We start from the raw sequence: 21,435 nt of genomic DNA on the forward strand, positions 1-21,435 counted from the left end.
AATAGAGGCAGAGGATTAATCACCTTTGATTATTATTCTTGAAAAATAACAAACGACGACCATGTTCAGACTTCTCAGGAAGGGTTTTCCATGAGCAACATGACGGTTGCCACATATGGAGCAGGATCTGCTTATCATTCGGTAGCACATGAGAGCACCCCAAGTTTTTGGCGGAATTCGTGTTGCTACGTTTTTAACTTTCTATGTTGTTTGTTTTAGACAGTCATTTCCCTCCTAGCGAATGGAAAACAATGTTCAAACATATAATAATAATGTTTCACAGATTGTATGTTAGCAGTACTTATCGAGGGGTTCGCAGTCTTTGAATGCAATGATTCGTCCTGAAGAAAATACGCGCTAGTTCTAAAACTCAATGTACACTATGTTTATTAGCAGAACAAAGTTTTGATCATTCAAACTTTAAAAAATGTAAATTAAAATTGAAATTTAGTTTTCTTAATGGTCAGTAAAACAAATATCTACATTTAGAACCATAGACTGACGTCAAAGAAATTGGAAGAACGATAGTAATTTATTCACAATAATTTTGGTCGGACCAGATGTCATTTAAGATGTAATCAAGTCTTATGCATTGGCTGCAATAGTTTCGTAAGGAGTAGAGGCCATTGGAAAGAAAAATCTGATTGCAGATTAATTTACTTTAGCTCATAAAGCGTGGATCTATAATGAAAAAGGGAAATATATTAGACATACTCACTTCAAGACAACTTACTCTCAACGAAACGCGCGTCTGGCGCAAATACATATTTTCAATCCTGGTACTTATGATGAGCTTACTTAGAATATAAAACCATCGCACTTAAGCGTAGACCACTTCACTGTCAAGTTCTACAAATATATAACTGTGATCTGAAATCTTACAAAACATGTTCAAATGGTCATAGACAATAGTTACTGCAGTTATCTGTCTTTGATTTCCGATAGGAGATTAAAATTATCTCAATCCAGGAATTTATTATAAAAATAGTGGTATTGTTAATTATAGTAAATATTGTTATAAGTTGACATCGTCTCTATTTATGGTTAAACTTTTGTTTGCACATATGGTTAACCTGTAAAAGATTTTACTGCAACTAGTTGTGTTTATTTCCTAAATATATTAACACAACCAAATTTTGTGTAATTTAAATTTCACAATGGAACACTTTTCCCCACAAACAGGGGTTCATTCAGGGGTGAAAACGAGTTTGCAATTTGTTTTACATTTAAATATTTATTAATGTATTTATTTTAGTTGCAATATAAAATAATATTAGGTCAATGTCTTAAAAAAACAATCTTTTTCGTACTCGACACAAAACTGGGACCTCGCTCTTACCTACATTGTAGTTCTCCGCCTCATACAAACAAGTTTATATTTTCCTGACATTGACCTAATATTGTATATTTAAAAATTCTTGTCGGCTGATTGTGTTCATCTAGTCAACAAGTTATAATCGTATTAGTTTTTTTTTATCAGGAGAGCTTTATATATATTTCTTTGATGTTATTTAAGAAGAATTTTTTATTTATTCCTCAAATAAAATCTCACAATTAAATTGATCGCAAACAGGTACGGGTAAACGTTTATCTAATAAAATTAGAGCTGCATAATTTATATTATTAGAAATATAATTCCCAAATGTCATGGCTAATCGTTCACCTTTGAGAATTCGTGCTATTATTGTCTGTTCACGCATTATTTAAATAAAAGGTTAAATATATGTTGTGTTAAGAAAGGTTGTAAGTTGTACACATCCTTATGGTATGCTTCCTCTTACCTTGACTTTTTTTTTGTAAGACAAAGACAAAGACAAACACTTTAGTAAAGTCTCACCTTATGTGCATACATCAAAAAAATATAGATATATAAACAACAGCGTAAACATAAGCCACTCTAAAAAAAGTTATGAGAGACTGATTAAAACACATATACATAATATATATATACAACTCGTCTAAACATCAACACAACAATGTTAGATCTGTAAATTTGCTTTAGCCGGGATTCGAACCCATGCTACTGAGATATCGTGACACCAAATCGCCTGCACTGTAGCCGTCCTGTTAGACCACACGACCACCTGGGCTTCACAAAAAAAAAGCTTTCGGTGGCCGTGTGTAACCTTTCCTCGTCAGTTTTAATCTAGCGTCGTACTACAGTACATTCTATATAAGGCATAGAGATGTTATTGTTACAGATCAGCTCAGTACATATGTGTTACATCAACCTATATAAAAGGTTAATTTCAGCTTATACATAAAACAATAAAAAAAGAGTAATAAGTACCTGATTAAAACATATTGACACAAAGCAAGTAATTTATTTATGTTCTAATTCATAACTTCAAGCGAACATAAATTATTCACAAAATAAACTCAACACCTTTGTATGGGATCAGCTCGCCTGACAGTGTGCAGCAAAGCTTTACTTTTATTAAAGACAAATGCAACGTAAAAAATGTTCCTCAGTGTTACTGTCTGCCTAGGCCGCTGCAGGTAACAAACACAAAAACCAATCTACAAAAATAAAAACAATTATACTTTCAAACACGTGTAATTTCATAAACAAATACACGTGGTAATGTTTACATACCGGTGTACATAACTTTAATAAATATATATACAATTATTAATCATATAAAACACTTTTTCTTTTTAATATATCATGGCAGATTTTGGCAGTATACAATTGCATATCATCATTATTAAACATAAATATAAGTTTTTCATCATCAAGCATACTTATAAAACTATTCTCAAAGTGACTGACACGATTAAAAAAGGTATCACATAAATCTGTATAAATTGGACATTGCAATAAAACATGTTTTTCATTTTCAATATCATTACAATTTTTAAAACACAACCAGCTTCGTTTATCAATACAATTCGGAGATTAGTCTATGATTAAGCATTATAGAATGGAGATTATCAGATAAGTCTTGATTTTGTGCTTCTATTGTAATTTTTGGATGAAGTAGATAAAACTCAATTGCATTGTTCACTCATATTTATCAATAAGATAACATGTGATTGGATACAGGTATCATATCATAAAATTGAGAATAGAAATCGGGAACATGTCAAAGAGACAACAACCCGACCAAAGAGCAGATACCAGATGACGGCCAATGGGACTTGATGTTAGGACTCTGCTAGCCACTAAATAAAACTGTGTACTAGTTCAGTGACAATGGACGCCATTCTAAACTCCAAAACATATAAATGAACTCAAATTAAAATTTACAAAACTAACAAGTGGTCGAGACGGATGTCAGAATAGGTAACAAAAGAAACTAAGCAAAATGACAATTATAAATAAATAAAGAACTACTACCAGTTACTGACATGCCAGCTCCAGATAGACCTCAATTAATAAGATTATGTCTTCATCATATAAAAATCGAGAACAATCCCTCCCGTTCGGGGTTTAGTATTATACCATCATAAAATATATGAGAAGAACATAACCCGTATCATACAAACAACTGGTTTTGAAATACATATGTGAATTTTTGACGCAAAGACCCTACGAGTGAATCAATATTGATACCAAAGTATGTCATCCTTTAGATTTGTTTTAGATTTATGAGTTTGACTGTCCCTTTGGTATCTTTCGTCCCTCTTTTATTACCTTATCTGAAAAGATGTACAGAAAGAGGTTAACCAGAATGTAGGGGTGGTGACGTCAAATGGTCCATGCTAATGTAGCAAAACGACGGGAATAGAAAAGTTTTTGTTATAATGAAATGATTCACAATGACTTAGCATAGCATTGATGGTATCATAAGAATTCTGTACTTTTTAATCACAAAATAAGGTTAATAGGTGTTTTACATTTTCATGGCTTAACGTTGGCCTTTTGTTACCCAAGGCAGGTGACAGAAATCAACTTCGGAGCGCTGTGATATAATGCAAGGGCATGCTTTGTTTATTGTTTTTGTTTATACATAACTGCAGTCTGTATATTTACAAAATGTATGTTGTGTCATGTGTACTATTGTTTGTCTGTTTGTCTTTTGAATTTTTAGCCATGGCGTTGTCAGTTTATTTTAGATTTATGAGTTTGACTGTCCCTTTGGTATCTTTCGTCCCTCTTTTACAAAAGAAATCTTGAAACACTTTGAAATATTTTCTTGAGAATTCGTGGAAAAGTGGGGCGAAAGATACCAGAGGGACATTCAAACTCATAGATGGAAAATAATTTTAACAACGACATGGTTAAAAAAGAAAAAGATAAACAAAAAATATTAGTATATAACAGACAACATAGAAAACTAAAGACTAAGCAACACGAATCCCACCAAAAAACTAGGGATGAAAAGACTTCCAAATTTAAATAAATTTGATGTAAAATGACAGTCACCATGAATACTATTAATAAGCTCTGTTTGAAGATATTCATGAGACCATTCGACATCAATTTCTCAAACAGAATGATTAAGCTCAATATATATATACCATGAATGGAGTTTAATTTGTTAGTCGCGCGTCACAGTGATTTTCAATTAAAAAATACAGTGAAAAAGGTCAAATACAGTACGAAGTTGAGGAGCACATACGGATCAAAATTCCTAACATTACTGTTTTGTCCTTTGTTTTTTTTTATAAGAAGTGGTAAATATAGAGAAAGTAAGTACTGTCACCTATGGCGTAAGAAGTACTAATGTTTTCTTGATACTAAATATTGAACGGAAAATCAAAATCAATTCAGGAGTTGAGAGAAATGTTGCCTTTTTTAAAAGCTTTTGATTAGAACATTTGATTTTCATCACCTGGAATGGTATTTTTTTGTATTTACCACTACTATGTTAAGAAAAGCGCTGAGTTATCTCGATATATGAATTTGATGATTACTGATATAAAACTTTATTCTAAGACTCCAATATTTGATAAATTGTAAATAATGTAACACAATCTAGTATTTGTTACGTTTCGATGATTGATTCATTTGGAAACACAAGAATTCAAGTCGCGACAAAAATGAAATATTCTCTGTTTTGGTTGTATTATACCTAAAATGAATCAGGTTTGTCATGCCATTAAACCAAATTCAAGCTTAAGTTTTTCTTAAAATGTCCTGTACCAAGTCAGGAATATGGTAGTTGTTATCAAGTAGTTCGTTTCTATGTATGTCGGTGCTTTTTCCTGTTGTAACTTTGTTTTCCTCTTATAGTTGATGAGTTCTCTCAGTTTTTATGTGTAACCCGGATTTGTTTTCTCTCAATCGACTTTTGAACATCTGTATATAATACTGTAAATATAAAAAAAGAAGATGTAGTATGATTGCCAATGTGACAACTGTCCACAAGAGACCAAAATGACACATAAATTAACAACTATAGGTCACCGTACGGTCTTCAACAATGAGCCAAGCCTACACCACATAGTCATGTGTAAACTTGTTTAGATACTAGTATTTACAAACCGAACATCTAAGATATAGCATATTAATTGGACTCACTGTGAGTTTCGAATATTCCAATGTACTTGCTTTTTCTCCTATCACCGAAGGCGCCTAACCTCTGGAAAACGTGTATCCTCTGTAACACAAAATATCATCTCAATAACATTTTTCACGTGTATTGCTCTCTGGTTCACTGATTTTTATAAAATTAACAAATTAATAAAAATGGAATAATGTATATCCCAAAGGCAATATTTCTATAAGCTACTAATACTTGGTTAGCAAAAAATATCAGTACATTGATACCCCGTTTACTACAATGTTTTACCGAAACGATACGATTAACATATACTTACATGTATTCAATTTGTACTACCCGTATCCGGTAACGTGTCTTTACACTATGTCATTTCGTACAAATTTAATATTTCACTTTTTGCAAAACTAAATAGTTCGAATGTCAAAGGTTTCGGTTCGTTAGTTCTCATATATAAATAGCTCTGACAAAGTTAATGTCTTTTATTTTGAAAAACTCCTCTAGTGAAAACGAGACTTTAAAGTTTAACCTTGATACAACGAAATTTATAAAACTATTTATCAAGATGCAAAGAATATTGATACTGTTTGTGCTGGGATATTCGAATGTGAATGCAAACTTTCAACTTAATGGTAACTATCATTTTTTATTGCACAATTAATTATAGATATCCATAGTATTTCGTTAAAAAAACTTAAAAAACAACCTAAAAAAAAACTATAAAAATTAAACATATCTAAAAACAAAATTAAATAAAAAATATTGAAAAAACTTATATAGAAATAATAACGATATGTGAATAAGTCTACATTATTTCAAGATTTCATAACTCATATCTAAATATGAACTTTTTGATTTTATGCATTGAATTTGAAAAGATATGAAGCATTAATTCAATAAGTTGGTATTATTTTCCTATACACCCCTTTCCAAAATATTTTTTTTTCACAAAGATACATGTAAAGTAAATAAAGAGTTAATTGATACCGCTCATATTTTTGTTCACATTGTAATACGCTCAAGGCTAGTTTTCGTTTTATGTTTGTGTATTTCATTTAAAATATTTTTATCAATGTTTATATTTAATTCGAAGTTATTCATTCTCTTTTCACTAAATTTTCCATTCTTGTTTTCGTACTATAGAAATATAAAGTCCATTTCCACAATTCCTTCATATTCGATTTGATCAAATTTGCATTATCATCCCTAACAGACATAATCGCAATGAGCGTAAAGAAAAAGCATCTGAAATAACACGTATAACTTACGTATTTTGCTGCGCATGATAATTGAAATACTTTTGCCTTTTCTAACAATAATTAGAATTACATTAACAATAATAATCGTTAAATTTCAACATATGTGTAAATCCAATTTGGAATGATGTAAGACAGAAACAACCTTTTCTAAACATTGTGTCGAATTATTGATAATTCATCTGTCAGCAAATACTTCCGATAATTTGTGTTTCGCGCTTTTTCATGTGTTTCGTCCTGTTTGCACTCCTCATGATGGGTATTCCAGAAAAGCGCTCCGGACGCATGAAATTTATATAACGTGTTGTTTTCTTTTTTAACTCCCTATTTTGAACTTTTCATTTTTTATAGCAAAATTCTAACGGTTTCTTCACATGCTTTATTAGTTACACAGCGTTAAGTGACCATACATAAATACGGTGACGGTACATTCTAAATTCTAAATGGGACAAGATAGGGCATAGATCGAACACCATATGGAAATTACATAATATGTAAACATATATCGTTCAGGTCACTAGCACACTGTTTGGCGAATTTATCTCACAGACTATCTTAACATGGAGAAGTTGTAAACCTTGATATCCTAACTTTAGAATAACATAACCGGGACATTGTTTTATTTACGGTCATCGTTTTGAAGAATTTTTTGTTGTCAAAAAGCATGAACAAATATTATTATTTTGAACATCACCGTATTTAACATAAATCTCACACACTGACTGTGAATTGAAGATAAAACACACACAATGACCTAAAATAAAAGATTAGAGTAACAAACTTGTGTAAGAAAATGGATAAACACGTTACCATGTGTTCGATTTAAACAATAATATTGATTTCCTTACTATATTTCCTCGGACTTCGATCGGCTAGACACGTCGGTAAACAACCCTAGTCCCGGTATTGTCTATCATCACTCACAGTCATTTTCCATCATTGTTTTCAAGGGAAAAATAAATGATGTAGACGTTCCCGATATATGTATTTAAATAAGTAATCTATTTTTTTAAAGAGTGTGTCCTATAATGCCGATCTTTGGCAATCATTTCAAAAAATTGCATCACTTGGCTACTACGTTGTGCATGAATGGACTATTAAAATAGTTATGCAAAAGATGACATCGCTGTTCATCGCTCGCAAAATTGAGCGCCATATTTGACTACTTATATGGTAATGCAGTCTATACAACCTATAAAAATAATGTTACATTTAAAAGTTTCAACTAAACTTTTTTAAGCGTTGCTAACATGTTTCCCTTTATGCACTCAGATCGTGGATAAATTCGTTCTCTGCGTTCTTATCAATAGAAATGGGTCTTTAACCATCACTCATTATTCTGTGTATACCGAGGTTTAACTTTAAGTGTGTATGTGTTAAAACACTTTACTAGATTGATATTAACCAATAATTTATTCCAGAAGAAACCTCGTCGTTTTAATAGCGCTTTTTTGTTTACCTTTAGTTATCATATAGAGATTTTTAGGAAAAAAGTAAAATCATAACATAATCATATTCCTGACTTGATACAGGTATTTTCTTATGTAGCAAATGGTGGATTAGGTAGCGAAACCTCTCACTTCTATGACAGTCGCATAAAAACTACATTAAGTGTCGAAGAAGTATTGAACTTAGTAAAGGACTGTCATTACAGAGGGTAGTATTGGAAACACTTCAAGTAAACAAGTTCGACAAGTAGATAATAACACATTTATAAACTAACCTACATTTTTTTCGCTAAAAAACATTTCACCAGTTTATGTACATAGCTTAACAATAATATAGTAATCTTTTTGCTATTGAATGTGTAAATATTTATGTCAAAAAGCAATTAAATACTGCAAAAAAGAAGGGTAATGACCTTTCATGGCTAGTTCAAATTCGTATAATGGATTCTGTTTTACAAACTTGATTTAAATTACATTTATCACATGGAGTCATCTTTTTAAAGAGATGAATAAATTTCGTTTCACACAAGAACATTTGCTTATGGTTTAAGTATGTGGTCTGTTTAAAAAAGAATACAAATCATATCTATGTGAAATAAAAGGTCTATATACAACTTTATGGAAGATATCAAGTTTGTATACAATAAATCAACCTTCAATATATGTTGATTTTGTATTGGATACATCAGTAACTTCAAAACATTCGTACAAACAACGGTCATTTGCCGGCTCATTTGCGTGTTATTCTTATGACTTACCAGTAAGATTAACCAAATTTTGTCAGCAAGAGATACCACCCATTTTGTTGGTTGGCTACATATTGCTCAGTCTTGCGTTTTCTTTGTTGTGGTTTGTGTACGTCGTTTTTATTCGTTGCCATGGAGTTGTCAGTTTGTTTTCGACTTATGAATTTGAATATTCCTTTGGTGTCTTTCTCCCCTCGATTACAGAAATAATGCGACACCTTCTGCTCGCGTATCGGCATTAAGCATATGTGGGTTTGTAAGAACTCAAGAGAACTTTTGAATTTAACTCGCTAAAAAATGCGACACTATCTGCTCGCGTATCGGCATTAACCATATGTGGGTTCGTAAGAACTCAAGAGAACTTCTGAATTTAACTCAGGCATATATTTTTTACTCCTTACACCACCATTGATATTATACATGCAAACTATTTACATTTAATTGTACTTCGTCTAGATATGTTTATTTCGTGGTTGGTCTTGATTTTTTTTATTATTTTTTTTTTTATAAAAAAAGAGTATTGTTTCATGTGATTGATACTTTTTTGGTTTTGGTCTCATTTTTTGTTTTTTGTTTTTATTTATACTTTTTATTTATATTGTTATGACTTGGTATACGTAGTATACTTAGACAATATATGTATAGTGTCTTGAAATATGAAATTTATTTGTGTGAGGCTTAGAAACGGGAAAATGCGAGGTTCTACCGAGCATTTTCCCGTTTCGTGCCGAATACAAATAAATTTCATATTTCAAGACACTATACGTATACTGTTTTTATACTGAAATCGAAAAAAAATATTAAAAATGAAAAAACTATGTAACAAAAATTGTTAAAAAAAGTGTTTGGAATTTCCCTCTTGGGGTACCATTTTGGGGTATTTCCCTAAGAGCGTAGTCCAGGCGGTAAAACATTGACATATTAAGGAATTAGAAAGGAAAAATGAACTTAATTGATAACATTTGATAACCATGGTATATAAATAACCAATTTGAAGACATAAAAGTTTAAATTCATAAAAGTTTGACCATTGTTACCTTACGTTGTCATGGTCGTGACGTATCGTTGTTGATGAAATACAATAAGGAGGCGGGGCTTATAGGTTAGTTGGGGTCATTGACGTATAAAGCTTACGTTTATACGTATAGCTTTATCTGTATAGTAAAATAGCTGATTGCAGTATAAATAGTTAAATACCGGTACCTGTTATTAATTGTAATTACAACTATTCAAAGTAACTAAAAGTTACCTTGTTTATAAGTATATATCACTATTGTTGCTTGTAATACATTTTTGAGACAGTGTTATGGTTATTCCTATTTCTCTATTAATCTTTATATTGTAGATTACAGCGACCATCCATGTATACGTCCATGCGGTATCAATACTAGAAAGACTTGCGAATATACATTTACTTTAGAGTATTACTACACTTTGTCGAAAGCATGTTTCGACTGTCCTTTTAACGTTTCTGATTGCAGTAGACCTCATTGCGTTCCTGCTGATGGATCACCACGCCCAATTCTTACAGCAAACAGGATGTTACCAGGACCTGGAATTCATGTAATATCTCTTTAAACAAAATTTATTTCATGTTTATGTGTTTTTATTAACGATTGTTGATCACTAGATTCTTTGGGCAGCTTGACTTGTGTCTTTGTTGTCTCATTGTCGTAAATTCCTGTTTTTGTACTCGTATGCATAAATTTCTAGCATTTGACAAGTTAAGGTTCAAAAGGTAAATTTACAAAAATACTGAACTCCGAGGAATACTAGTATTCAAAACGGAAAGTTCCTAATTAAATAAATTTAAAATCAACAGCTTAAAAAAAAATTAAACGATAAAACGCATGTACAAGTGTGTCGCCTGTACTCTTTAATTCTTACCTTTTCAACAAGTTCAGTAATTTTTGCAATAAACATTTGTCGAGTTCAGTGCATTTTTCAAAACAGGGCAATCCTCAAAGATTTTAATTTTTTCATTTTTTGATCATCCCACGATTGTTGTTTTAAGCAAGTGAAATGTGTTTTCTTTACATAGATTAATAGCATAACTTTACTTTAGTTGATACTCATACTCGTAATATATATGAACAGGTGTGTCTCAACGATACAATAGTTGTAAACATAATAAACAACTTACTGGGAGGTGAGGGAGTTTCAATACATTGGCATGGAATACATGTTCCGCCACATATGGATGGTGTGGCGATGTTGACACAGTGTCCAATTCCAGAATACTCATCATTCCAGTACAAGTATATATCTTTTTTTTCACTAAACAATACTCGTATATATATATTTCCTTAGTTCCATCTTTAGGAAAAGATGACTTGAGTTCAGCAATTCACTTTTTGTTTTCAGTTTTAAAGTATATTTAAGGTATACATGAATATAAAAACCAATTAATAATTAAAACCATCGCAATAACGGTCTTATAGATAAATATTGATATTAAGTAAGTATAATGGTGGTGTACATGTATCTACTGTTTTAAAAGGTCATCTTGAATTTTTGCATTGTTGAACGTCAAGCCGTGTTTTGACTAATTACCAAAATTGGCAAAGGTATTGATATATATATATATATATATGACTTCTATCAGGTAAGTCATACCAAAAGTGAATATTATATGAAGACTTATTTTTACTTTGAAGCAATGTCAATTATACTTTGAATCAAAGACCTTACATGTTCCTGTTTAGGTCAGGCGCATACAGAATGTGGCGGGGTTGAACTTGAATGAAGACGCAAATCCTTCTCTAAGCTAGCATTGTGGTGTTACAGCACATATCAATACAAACTAGCATAAATACAAAAAACATAAAACACAAAAAAACAACACAGATTGGACGTTGAAAGGCATTCCCAAAACAAATAAATACTAAGGATAGACCTGAGAGTACTCAGTACCAGAGTATTTGACAGCTAGTTTTAAAACAAGTAATATGAAAATAATGCACCTTAGACACAAAAGCCACATAAAGTTATAGCCAAAAGGGCAAATGACAAGTACATTAGCAACAAAAGGAAAAGACTGAAGATGACCTAAAATTAATCTAATCTAATACTGAAAGTGGAATCAAAGTGTTTTGAAGGATCATGAGTTTCTTATAAACTAGAGTCGTCTTTTACATGGAATACATGCCATCGATATTCTCATAAACCATCAGCATTCTGAATTCCCAGACCCTACAAATAGGGCATATATTAAGTTTGTTATATTGATACACAGTCTCAATGGATAATAAAGTAAAATAATGTAATAGATAGAACAACATTGACATCGGAAAACATAGACTTGAAAACACTTTAAAAAGGACTTGCACAAAATATTAATGTATTGAAATAAATCCGTTTTAAACTTCACGTTAACAATTTCAAATTATCAAAGTCATCTTAATAATAAGATTGAAAATGAGACAAACGGAAATTTCCTTTTATAAAATTTCTTTTCTGCTTCTATTTACTTACTCTTTGTACCAAGTCCTTTGTATACCTATGTTATATTCTGAATATTTGAATAACGAACTAAAATATCTGTATTTCCCTTTGTTAGGTATTATAAGAACTGAGTTATTAAATTTCCGTTCAACAATATGTAGAAGAAGTAAATCTACATTAACATGATTATGTCAATATATCATACATACCAAAGATTGTTTTTTTATTATAATGACTTTAATTTGTATTTACAAAGAGAAAAATAAATAATCAGCTTATTTACTGTAGATTCCTGGCTGTAACTCCTGGTACACACTACTGGCATTCTCATGCGGGCATGCAAAATGCAGATGGTTTATTTGGACCTCTTATTATCCGTGAACCACCAGAAAAAGACGAGCATTTAGGGAGATATGATGTTGATCAACCAGAATTCACTGTTCTAATTAATGATTGGTTTATAGACATGATGCCTGGACAGTTGGCGTCTTTGCTTCATCGTACCGGGGGTGTTTTGTCGGATTCCATGCTTATTAATGGTAACTTGTTTTAAGAATTTATTTCGATGAGTAATAAAAAAGACAATGTTTCTTTAGACCACAGCTACAATTATAATACCAGGACAATAACGTCCCCATTCCGACCAACGTCGGTGCAAATTGACCGTTTTGCTGAACAAAGCAGAATTGTTAATCTGTATGTTCCTTATTTTTGAACGTCAATGAATCTTTGCATAAGGTAAAAAGGAAATAAAGAAAAGACAAATAACTTTATTTTTACATTTTTTAAGTGTTCGATATATTCAATATAATTAAAAACTTATAATGTACCAGTTAAACATAAACTGATTCTTAATACTGATATACTTTATCATTATATTTATTAATTTATCTATTTGACGTCAGGAAAAGGTGCTTACCATAAATATATGAGAGATAATACCACAGTGTACACACCATATGAAGTTTTCAATGTTCAACTTGGACGAAGATACCGTTTTAGAGTAATCACAAATAGTTTGAATACATGTCCAATATTGTTTTCGATAGACAATCATAACTTAACAGTGATTGCTAGTGACGGATCTCCGTTAGAACCCTACACCATAGACTCGATAGTATTGTACTCTGGTGAAAGATATGACATAATAGTTCACACTAATCAAGATGTAAGAAGTTACTGGATGCGAACATCAGGAATGTTACTTTGTGGAACATTTAAAGCGTTTCAGCTTGCTGTTGTTAAATACGAAGGCGCGTCGGATAAAGAACCTGAAGGGAATAAAGAATGGAATGTAGATACTCACGGTATTGTACGTAAAATGTCAACTTTAAAGAATCTATAGCAATGGATATAAATACTTTGACTTATATTGATTTACTATTACAGATTGTGAATTTGATGGAGAGTTGTCTCATTGACACTGTTATCACATCTTATAATATTAAAATAAAAAAAAAAAAAACATTTTATACATATTAAGGTCAGAACTTGCAAATTCAAATTTATAATACACAAGCTATTTAAATTCAATTGATTAAGATGAAATCCACAAGAGACTCTTAAATTACATAATAAATTCAATATACGTTGTTAAATACGAAACTTCATAAAACCTGCTTAGAACCTGTTATATTCAGTCGACAGTTTGTGAAGTAAAATATTTAATTATAGAAATATGAAAAAACTATCTACTAGAGTTTACATGACGTGAGAGTAAGCATCTTAATGTCTTACCACGTTGCACAATGAGTTAATCCAGCTAAAAATAATCATGACATTGTTGTTTTGATCCATAAACATGTAAAAAGTGGTACTGTAAATCTGAGCTTATAGTGAAAAAAGCAAGACAAAATGTGCATGCAGTTCAATTCACCTATATATGTTTTGCCGCTTATTAACATGTAGCCGATTATATGATTTGATTGTGTTTCTTCCTACACACACATAGTTGTCTTGATACTTTTCCGATTTTATGAAATATATAGATATGCCTTGTTTAGTTTTGAGTTCTTTAGATTTCCACAGTTACTGTTTTGAATTTCGAGTTGTCTTCATAATCGATTTATTAGATTTGAAAAATGGTAAACTTTATTTTGCCTATATTTATATAATTGAAAGTTTAAAGAAAAATATACATCAATATGTATCTTGTCCTATAGAGACGTTTTATATCTGACATTACGGTATGAGTGGTGTTCATAATTGTAGGCCGCACGGTGATGATAAGTCACAAACATCTATTCTGTTTTACCTTTGGTTGCTAACACGTCTTATTGACAATCAACTTACATCTAGTTTTTTTTTACATAAAGCAAACACTGGTGAATCCAATATTATATACTAGTACACATAAATATTTTGATGCAAATGTGTTCTCACTGAGTTTACATTATCAATTAAAAATCATTCTTTACTTTAATGGCATGGATATAAAGTTGTTTCTCGCAAAGTGTATGATTAAAATGTCTTTACATAAACTAAAGTGATGCACATGCATATAGCTTAAAATTCTTAAAATTCTTAAAACTCTTTTAATGAATGAATCATATAAATATCCCGATAGTTATATTTTACCGTTTTAAATATCTGTATCTGTGCAAAAAAACTTGGTCAAACGAATTTACCAATCAGGTTTAAAATGTGAAACTATAAGAAATGAGATGGGGATTGATGAATGTAACAAGCACTTATTTTGATTCAGTTAGTAAAAAATGTTTCGATTCACTATCGATCTTACGACAGTAAATTATTATTTCATCATTTATTTAGCAACTAGATCCACTGAACACAAAGACAACAGAAGGCTTCGTTGATATATCGCAACTCAATTCTACGTTACCCAATGATGAATCCCTCAAAGAAGTTCCAGACAGAAAAATTTATCTTGGTTATGACTTTAATATAATCGACAATTTCCGATCCCATGACAAGGAGCTTTACAGTGTTCATAAAGTAGATGCACCATTTAGAAGATTCACACAACAAATCAATCATATATCAACGGTGTTTCCTCCATCACCTGCCCAAACGCAGTACTCGGACATTCCGAGTGTAAGTATATTTATTGGTCAAATTAAATTGATATTGACTTTCGAGGAATTAACAAGAGTGACTTTGAAGAAATACAGTTTTTGAAGTTTAGTTTTAAGTGAATTGACCAATTCTTGAAAGAATAAAAACCCGGATAGTTTGAGTCACTTTAGTTGCAAACAGAATTGTCTCAAATACTAGTATATACATACATTGCGTGAAATGCCAGTTTAACGTTATACAAAGGACACAATTACTAGATCTAACTGTCAACTTTTCAATGTCATGCTGAATTAACATCAAGCAAAATCTTATCTATACGAATGTCTTACCATGTTGATCCATTAATATAATTAATATCATGAAATAATTTAATTTTGAATGTAACGCGTCTACTAATTGGCTAACGTTGTTTTGTTCATCAGCTTATAGACATAATTTAGTCATATTACCGAGACGTCATCAACGTTTTTTATCTGTCTTTACGAAAACACACGAAAAATGTGGTGCACACTTTAAAATAACCCGGTACGTATACATAAACAGAAAAAATCTTACAGTCATTCCCTAATTGTTACTGAAATATAAACTTTTCAAAGGAACGAAAGAAGATGATAAGAGGACAAATATTTCAAGAGAACCAATAAAAAAACTTGTCGAAAAATACAACGTTATGACATAAAGATACAAAAATCGAACAGTAAACTCCAGTCAACAAAAACTTTGAATTATTGATTAATGAATAGTCAACAAACAAACTAAAGTGAACCCATGTACTCATCCGACGGCAAATCAACTATACCAAAAACGGTATATCCTTTACATTCGTATTGACTGGATAACAGTACTAATCTCCATAATGTTGAAATAATGAAATATGTCTATGTGAATTTGGTAGGATGTAAATATTTTGTATTATAGGGTCTATTTTGTAATGAAGAGTCCATGAAAGCAAACTGTACTCGTGAATTTTGCCAGTGTGTCCATGTTATTGAAATTGGATTAGGGGAAGTAGTAGAAATTTTTTTGGTGGACGAAGGTGCTACTTTCAATACGAACCACCCATTTCATCTTCATGGGAACTACTTCAGAGTTATAGCTATGGATAAGGTATATGAATATTTACCTGGAAAAATTGAAAACTTTGTGTTCTATAGATCACATAATTGGTCAATTCCATGTTTAGTCTCCTTAAGTACATGTTTCAAAATACGACCATTATTGTGAACATATCATGATTGTGATAACTTAATCAATTATTAACATATTTTACACTTAAAATGTTACCTTGTCGGTCTAATATGTTCGAGACTATTATGCCTTTGTTCTACAATAATGATTTCAATAATGTATCAAATACCTAAGAAACCCGCATGATATTAGATACGTTTGTGTTATGTGCATGCTTTGGTTTTTAGGCGTTGAATGGTGTTCAGTCATGCTACAATTTCCAATGCAGCAAAGTCGAACACATATTAGTAGTCTGATTTCATATTATTATATATATCACTATGTAGTTATGATGATCATAAATTTCAATTCTTGTATTTTAGCTTAATACATCAACAACGATAGAGGAAGTCAAGGCATTGGATGCAAAGGGCATGATTCATAGAAAACTTCATAAAGCCCCATTGAAAGATTCAGTAATGATTCATGATGGAGGATTCACCGTTCTTAGACTGCATGCAAAAAACCCAGGTTTGTAGTTTATTTCCGTTTGAAAACAGCATATTTATAAACCAATAAGATATCATACTGATGAGTTAAATTGAGATCAATCAAAATTGTAAATACGAAATGCCAAAATCATATATCAAACACATTATTTATATATTATATTTCATGTTCACGAACATTTTCATAAGTAGTAGTACATAGTACAATCAAAATTAGATGTAAAGACGGCATATCAAAGAAACCTCAATTTATTGCAGGTTTTTGGTTCTTTCATTGCCACTTCCAAACACATACCGAGATGGGTATGGGTCTTACCTTACAAGTTGGAACACCAAGTCAACAGCCAAAAGTTCCGAAAAAATTTCCAAAATGTGGGCCTTGGAAATATGAAGGATATGGAGAAGAGGGACAAGAGACGAAAGATTGTCCAACAAATAAGGAAAGCAGAGTTATGTTGTCTTTCGTTGTACAGTTCATAATGTTTTGTACAATCATGTTACTATACTGACAAGACTTAGACTGTCTGTAAAATAAAATTTTCATAAAAATTTCTAATATCTTTTGGTATAATGTTCATCTGCTTTCCTTTCCTTCTTTAACTGTTTCTTCAAATCAGAATTAGGAAATGCAACGAACCATGATTACACATAGAAACATTTCGAAAATTATATATATTGATACGTTTCTAATATTTTACCTAAATACATTTGGGGTGCTAATCATATATACATCACCTCACAAACACACATTTTTCTGACTTAAAACAGGTTTTTGACATGTTTAATACAGTTTCCTATAATTGTCAATGTTGAGTATTGGAAATGAGTAAAGGCACATATATAAAGGTACATGATAGATAGATTTCTTTTAATCAATATGTAATGGAAACTTGTCCCGTAATTTTAGTTGTTGTTAACATCAGATCGATATATATCTGGGAATGAATTCAAATGAAAGCGTATTATCTATGATACACAGATAGTATAACAAAGAGAACATTTATATTTCCCTGGTGTTTGATTCTTCCAACTAGTACTGAGATAAAAATAACAGTACAACTTGTAACCCCTATTCAACAGTCTAAGGTCCAAATAGAATATCCAAACTAAGGGTCTTGTATATATGAAGGAATTGAAGAAGAGGGATGACAGTCAACAGATTGTACAAGAAATAACAAATGTTGTGATGTTATATTAACGTTATGCAATTTTTAATGTTCAAAGGACAAATGCACATATATCTACAATATGCCTTTATTCTTAGTCGGACTGTACGAGAGTTGTCCAATATATTAAACAGAAGTCTCTCATCTACGCATCATTTCTGTAATACAAACAACAAAACATCAATAAATGAAAAAAAACTACTTGAGAGTAACACTAAGTTAAAATTTAGAACAAAAGATATATAAATAGAGGGGAAATAATACAAAAGTGCAATTATAACTAAAATCGATAAACACTATGGATAAAAAGCACAAAATACAATCAACGGTAAAAAAAAAATGCTATTGCGACAACTAATTAAAGATGTAGCAAATGAATAAGTTCAATATACAACAAGTTGTGAAATTATGTGAATTCGAAATGTAGGCAGTGACACTCATCGCAACTCTTTGTAAAAACTCTTATTGATATGTCGTATAATTTGTCAGTGTCATGTACTGAAAACTTGTTCCGTAATTTTAGATGTTGTTAATATTGGATATATAATAAGGGGAAAATAGTGTCGGCTATAGATTGCACTAAAAAGGCTGAACATTTTGTTCGGATTTATTGAAATTTTTACAAAAGGAATTTTATCTTTATTACAATGGTCTATCATATTACCTAAATCATATGCCTTTAATTTTGTCATTTTGATGTGTTAACAGTGGTTTGTTAAGCTTTACAGAAAGAATGATTTAATGACCTATCGTTCGATTCATACCGAATAACGATACTCCAAGTTGTCACGTTCGTATGTGTGATGTGCACTCATATAATGAGATATAAGATAAAGAACTTTTAAAGCGTAATACAGTCACGTATAATGTTCAAAACTTCCTCGTTAAATAGGGAAGTGAAAGTTTGGGTGGGACAGTTTTATCCGAATAACAGCTAGTGGAGATTAATATACCAATGAGACAACACGAGGACGTAAACAAGAATGACATTGAATTGTTGTCGTAGAATTGAATAATATATAACAAAGCACCGATATTGAAAGGAAAACAGCAATCATATTGAACTTTTTTAGCATGGCCTTATTTGATTCTATCTTCATCATAGAACTAAGAAGTCTGTCCATCCAAATAAGTGTGTTGTTTACTAGTACAACACATACCAGTATAACTTTATTATTTATATATTATTTAGATTCGGCAAAGTGAACAATATTTATATTCAATTACTACAACAACTGTAATTTTTAATTTCATACTTGTTTCAAAGTCTCCAAGTGTTTAACAACTGGTTCTAAGGCTCAGGCTAATAAAAATGATGATTGGCCAGTATTCGAATATGACGTTCTTCAAACGCTTTGTGTACACACCCTAGATAACATATAAATGTATTGTTTGGACTGTTCCGATTAGACGCCCGCGTCATAGGCATTTTTAATAATGACCTTTCGTCGTCATTTTACGATGACGTAGAACATGAGCATTTTACAGGAAAATGCACGATTGTGAAACCGAAAATCACCCAAACGATGTTACCATAAATTATAAGCCTTTATTATTTACATATAAGTAAAATAATTATTATATTTATCAAAGCCTATCTATAAACATTATTGTAAATAGTTTCAGCATATCACTTATTCAGTTTCATCCATGATTTTTCGTGAAAATTCTGCAGAAAAAAGTGAAGGGCACAAAATTAAAACGATTTAGAATAACAAAATAATATCTATAAAAATAATCCATAACAAAATAATATCTATAAAAACAAATTATATGATCTTGACCCAATAACATAGTTTTATTTATAGTAAGTAAGTTAAAGTTTATTACGCTTCGGCTTATTGACCATACGGTCTGGTGAACTTAAAAATAAAATATAAAATCTGAGCGAATGAACCAGTGCAAAACAGTTATTGATATAAATCATCCAACATTGATTAAAACAGAAACTATGATATAGATAATGCATATTTTTCGCGACGTAAAACGCATCGAGGGGTGTCAGGATTGATCAAATGAAAGGCCGACCGTAGCAAGGTCTTTATTTGTGAAATTCGGACACTGCGAGGTGTGTTCTACGACAAAAAAAAACCCGTAAAATATGCATTATCTGACTCATATATCGTGACAAAAGATTATTTTTTTTATAAAGATTTGCAAAATTTAGCATCCTATTTTACCGATCACACTAAAGTGGGATATTCCTTTCTAATGTTTCAGGTTTTAATACGCCCTAAGGCTCATTTCGAATGTGAAATAAAAATCACCAAATAATCTAGATATAAACCTTAGAAATTATTACATATTGGAAATATTACTGTAACTGCATGAAGTAATACATAAATAAACTGTTGTAATCTGATAACGATGTAATAGAAATTACAAGACACTTTGTAAGTAATTTATTGTTCCAACGTAGTTTATTGAAAAAAAGGGGTGCTATGTTTTTTTCTACTTCTAATAACATTTCTATCGCTAAAAAGTGATAAATTTTTTAACAATTTTAATTGAAGCGAATGAAATTTCAGAATGATTTTCTTTTGAAAAGCAATACATTTTTTAACAGTTAATCAGGATATTATTGTATACCGTCCCCGCTCCACCCCTACCCGACCCAATTGTGAGGTACTTGGTTATTATTCAATAGAATATAAGAATATTTATTAGTTGATCATTTAATAGAGTAAGAGGTACACATAAATGTAAAACAGTTTTAAGAACTGAAGGGAGCACGAAACCATGATACTTGTACAGGTAACACGAAAACAAATATCAGAACATGTAGGACACAATAGAATTTCCTTTTCAGTGTGAGTCAATAAAATTTTCAAAATCCTACACACGTATATGTCATATCTTGCGCTTGTAAAAACAAGGGTTATCAAAGTTTCATATTAAAATTATTCTCAATTCTATGATAATGTTTGTGTTTGAAGCGACAAATTAACAACACTTCACATTAATTATTTCTAAAATTAAAGTTCGGCTAATGACGATTTTTATCACCACCTATCATAGATTGAACCTTTAAAAAATAAAGTTCCAAATCGGCAACAACAAACTATCAGACGAATATAATTTAAAGTAAATTATAGTTTGCATGTTTATCAAGGAAAATAATAACCCCACATAGATCATTGTATTATGCCTTGGAGCATATTTCATTGAAACATGGTATCGTCTGGGTAGAGTCTTCGAGAGAATGACCTATCGTTC

At 31.0% G+C, this 21,435-nt stretch overlaps 1 protein-coding gene and 1 long non-coding RNA gene across 2 annotated transcripts; one reads left to right on the plus strand and one right to left on the minus strand.

Moving 5' to 3' along the window:
- Nucleotides 1-2,416: 2,416 nt before the first annotated feature.
- On the minus strand, nt 2,417-5,858 carry LOC139485340 (uncharacterized). The gene is made up of 3 exons (XR_011655298.1): nt 5,767-5,858; nt 5,468-5,546; nt 2,417-2,520 (listed from the first exon to the last, which is right to left on the minus strand). It is a non-coding gene; the product is annotated as an uncharacterized lncRNA (long non-coding RNA).
- A 65-nt stretch (nt 5,859-5,923) lies between these two features.
- On the plus strand, nt 5,924-17,613 carry LOC139485339 (uncharacterized). Its single transcript, XM_071269756.1, has 9 exons — nt 5,924-6,079; nt 10,243-10,460; nt 10,995-11,155; nt 12,630-12,880; nt 13,247-13,653; nt 15,114-15,395; nt 16,296-16,484; nt 16,928-17,075; nt 17,312-17,613. The coding sequence occupies exons 1-9, from the start codon at nt 6,013-6,015 to the stop codon at nt 17,560-17,562; spliced, it is 1,974 nt and encodes a 657-aa protein (XP_071125857.1). The 5' UTR covers nt 5,924-6,012; the 3' UTR covers nt 17,563-17,613.
- The last annotated feature ends 3,822 nt before the right edge of the window (nt 17,614-21,435 follow it).

The sequence above is a fragment of the Mytilus edulis genome, chromosome 8, assembly GCF_963676685.1.
Source record: "Mytilus edulis chromosome 8, xbMytEdul2.2, whole genome shotgun sequence".
In the NCBI taxonomy this organism is placed as follows: Eukaryota; Metazoa; Mollusca; class Bivalvia; order Mytilida; family Mytilidae; genus Mytilus; species Mytilus edulis.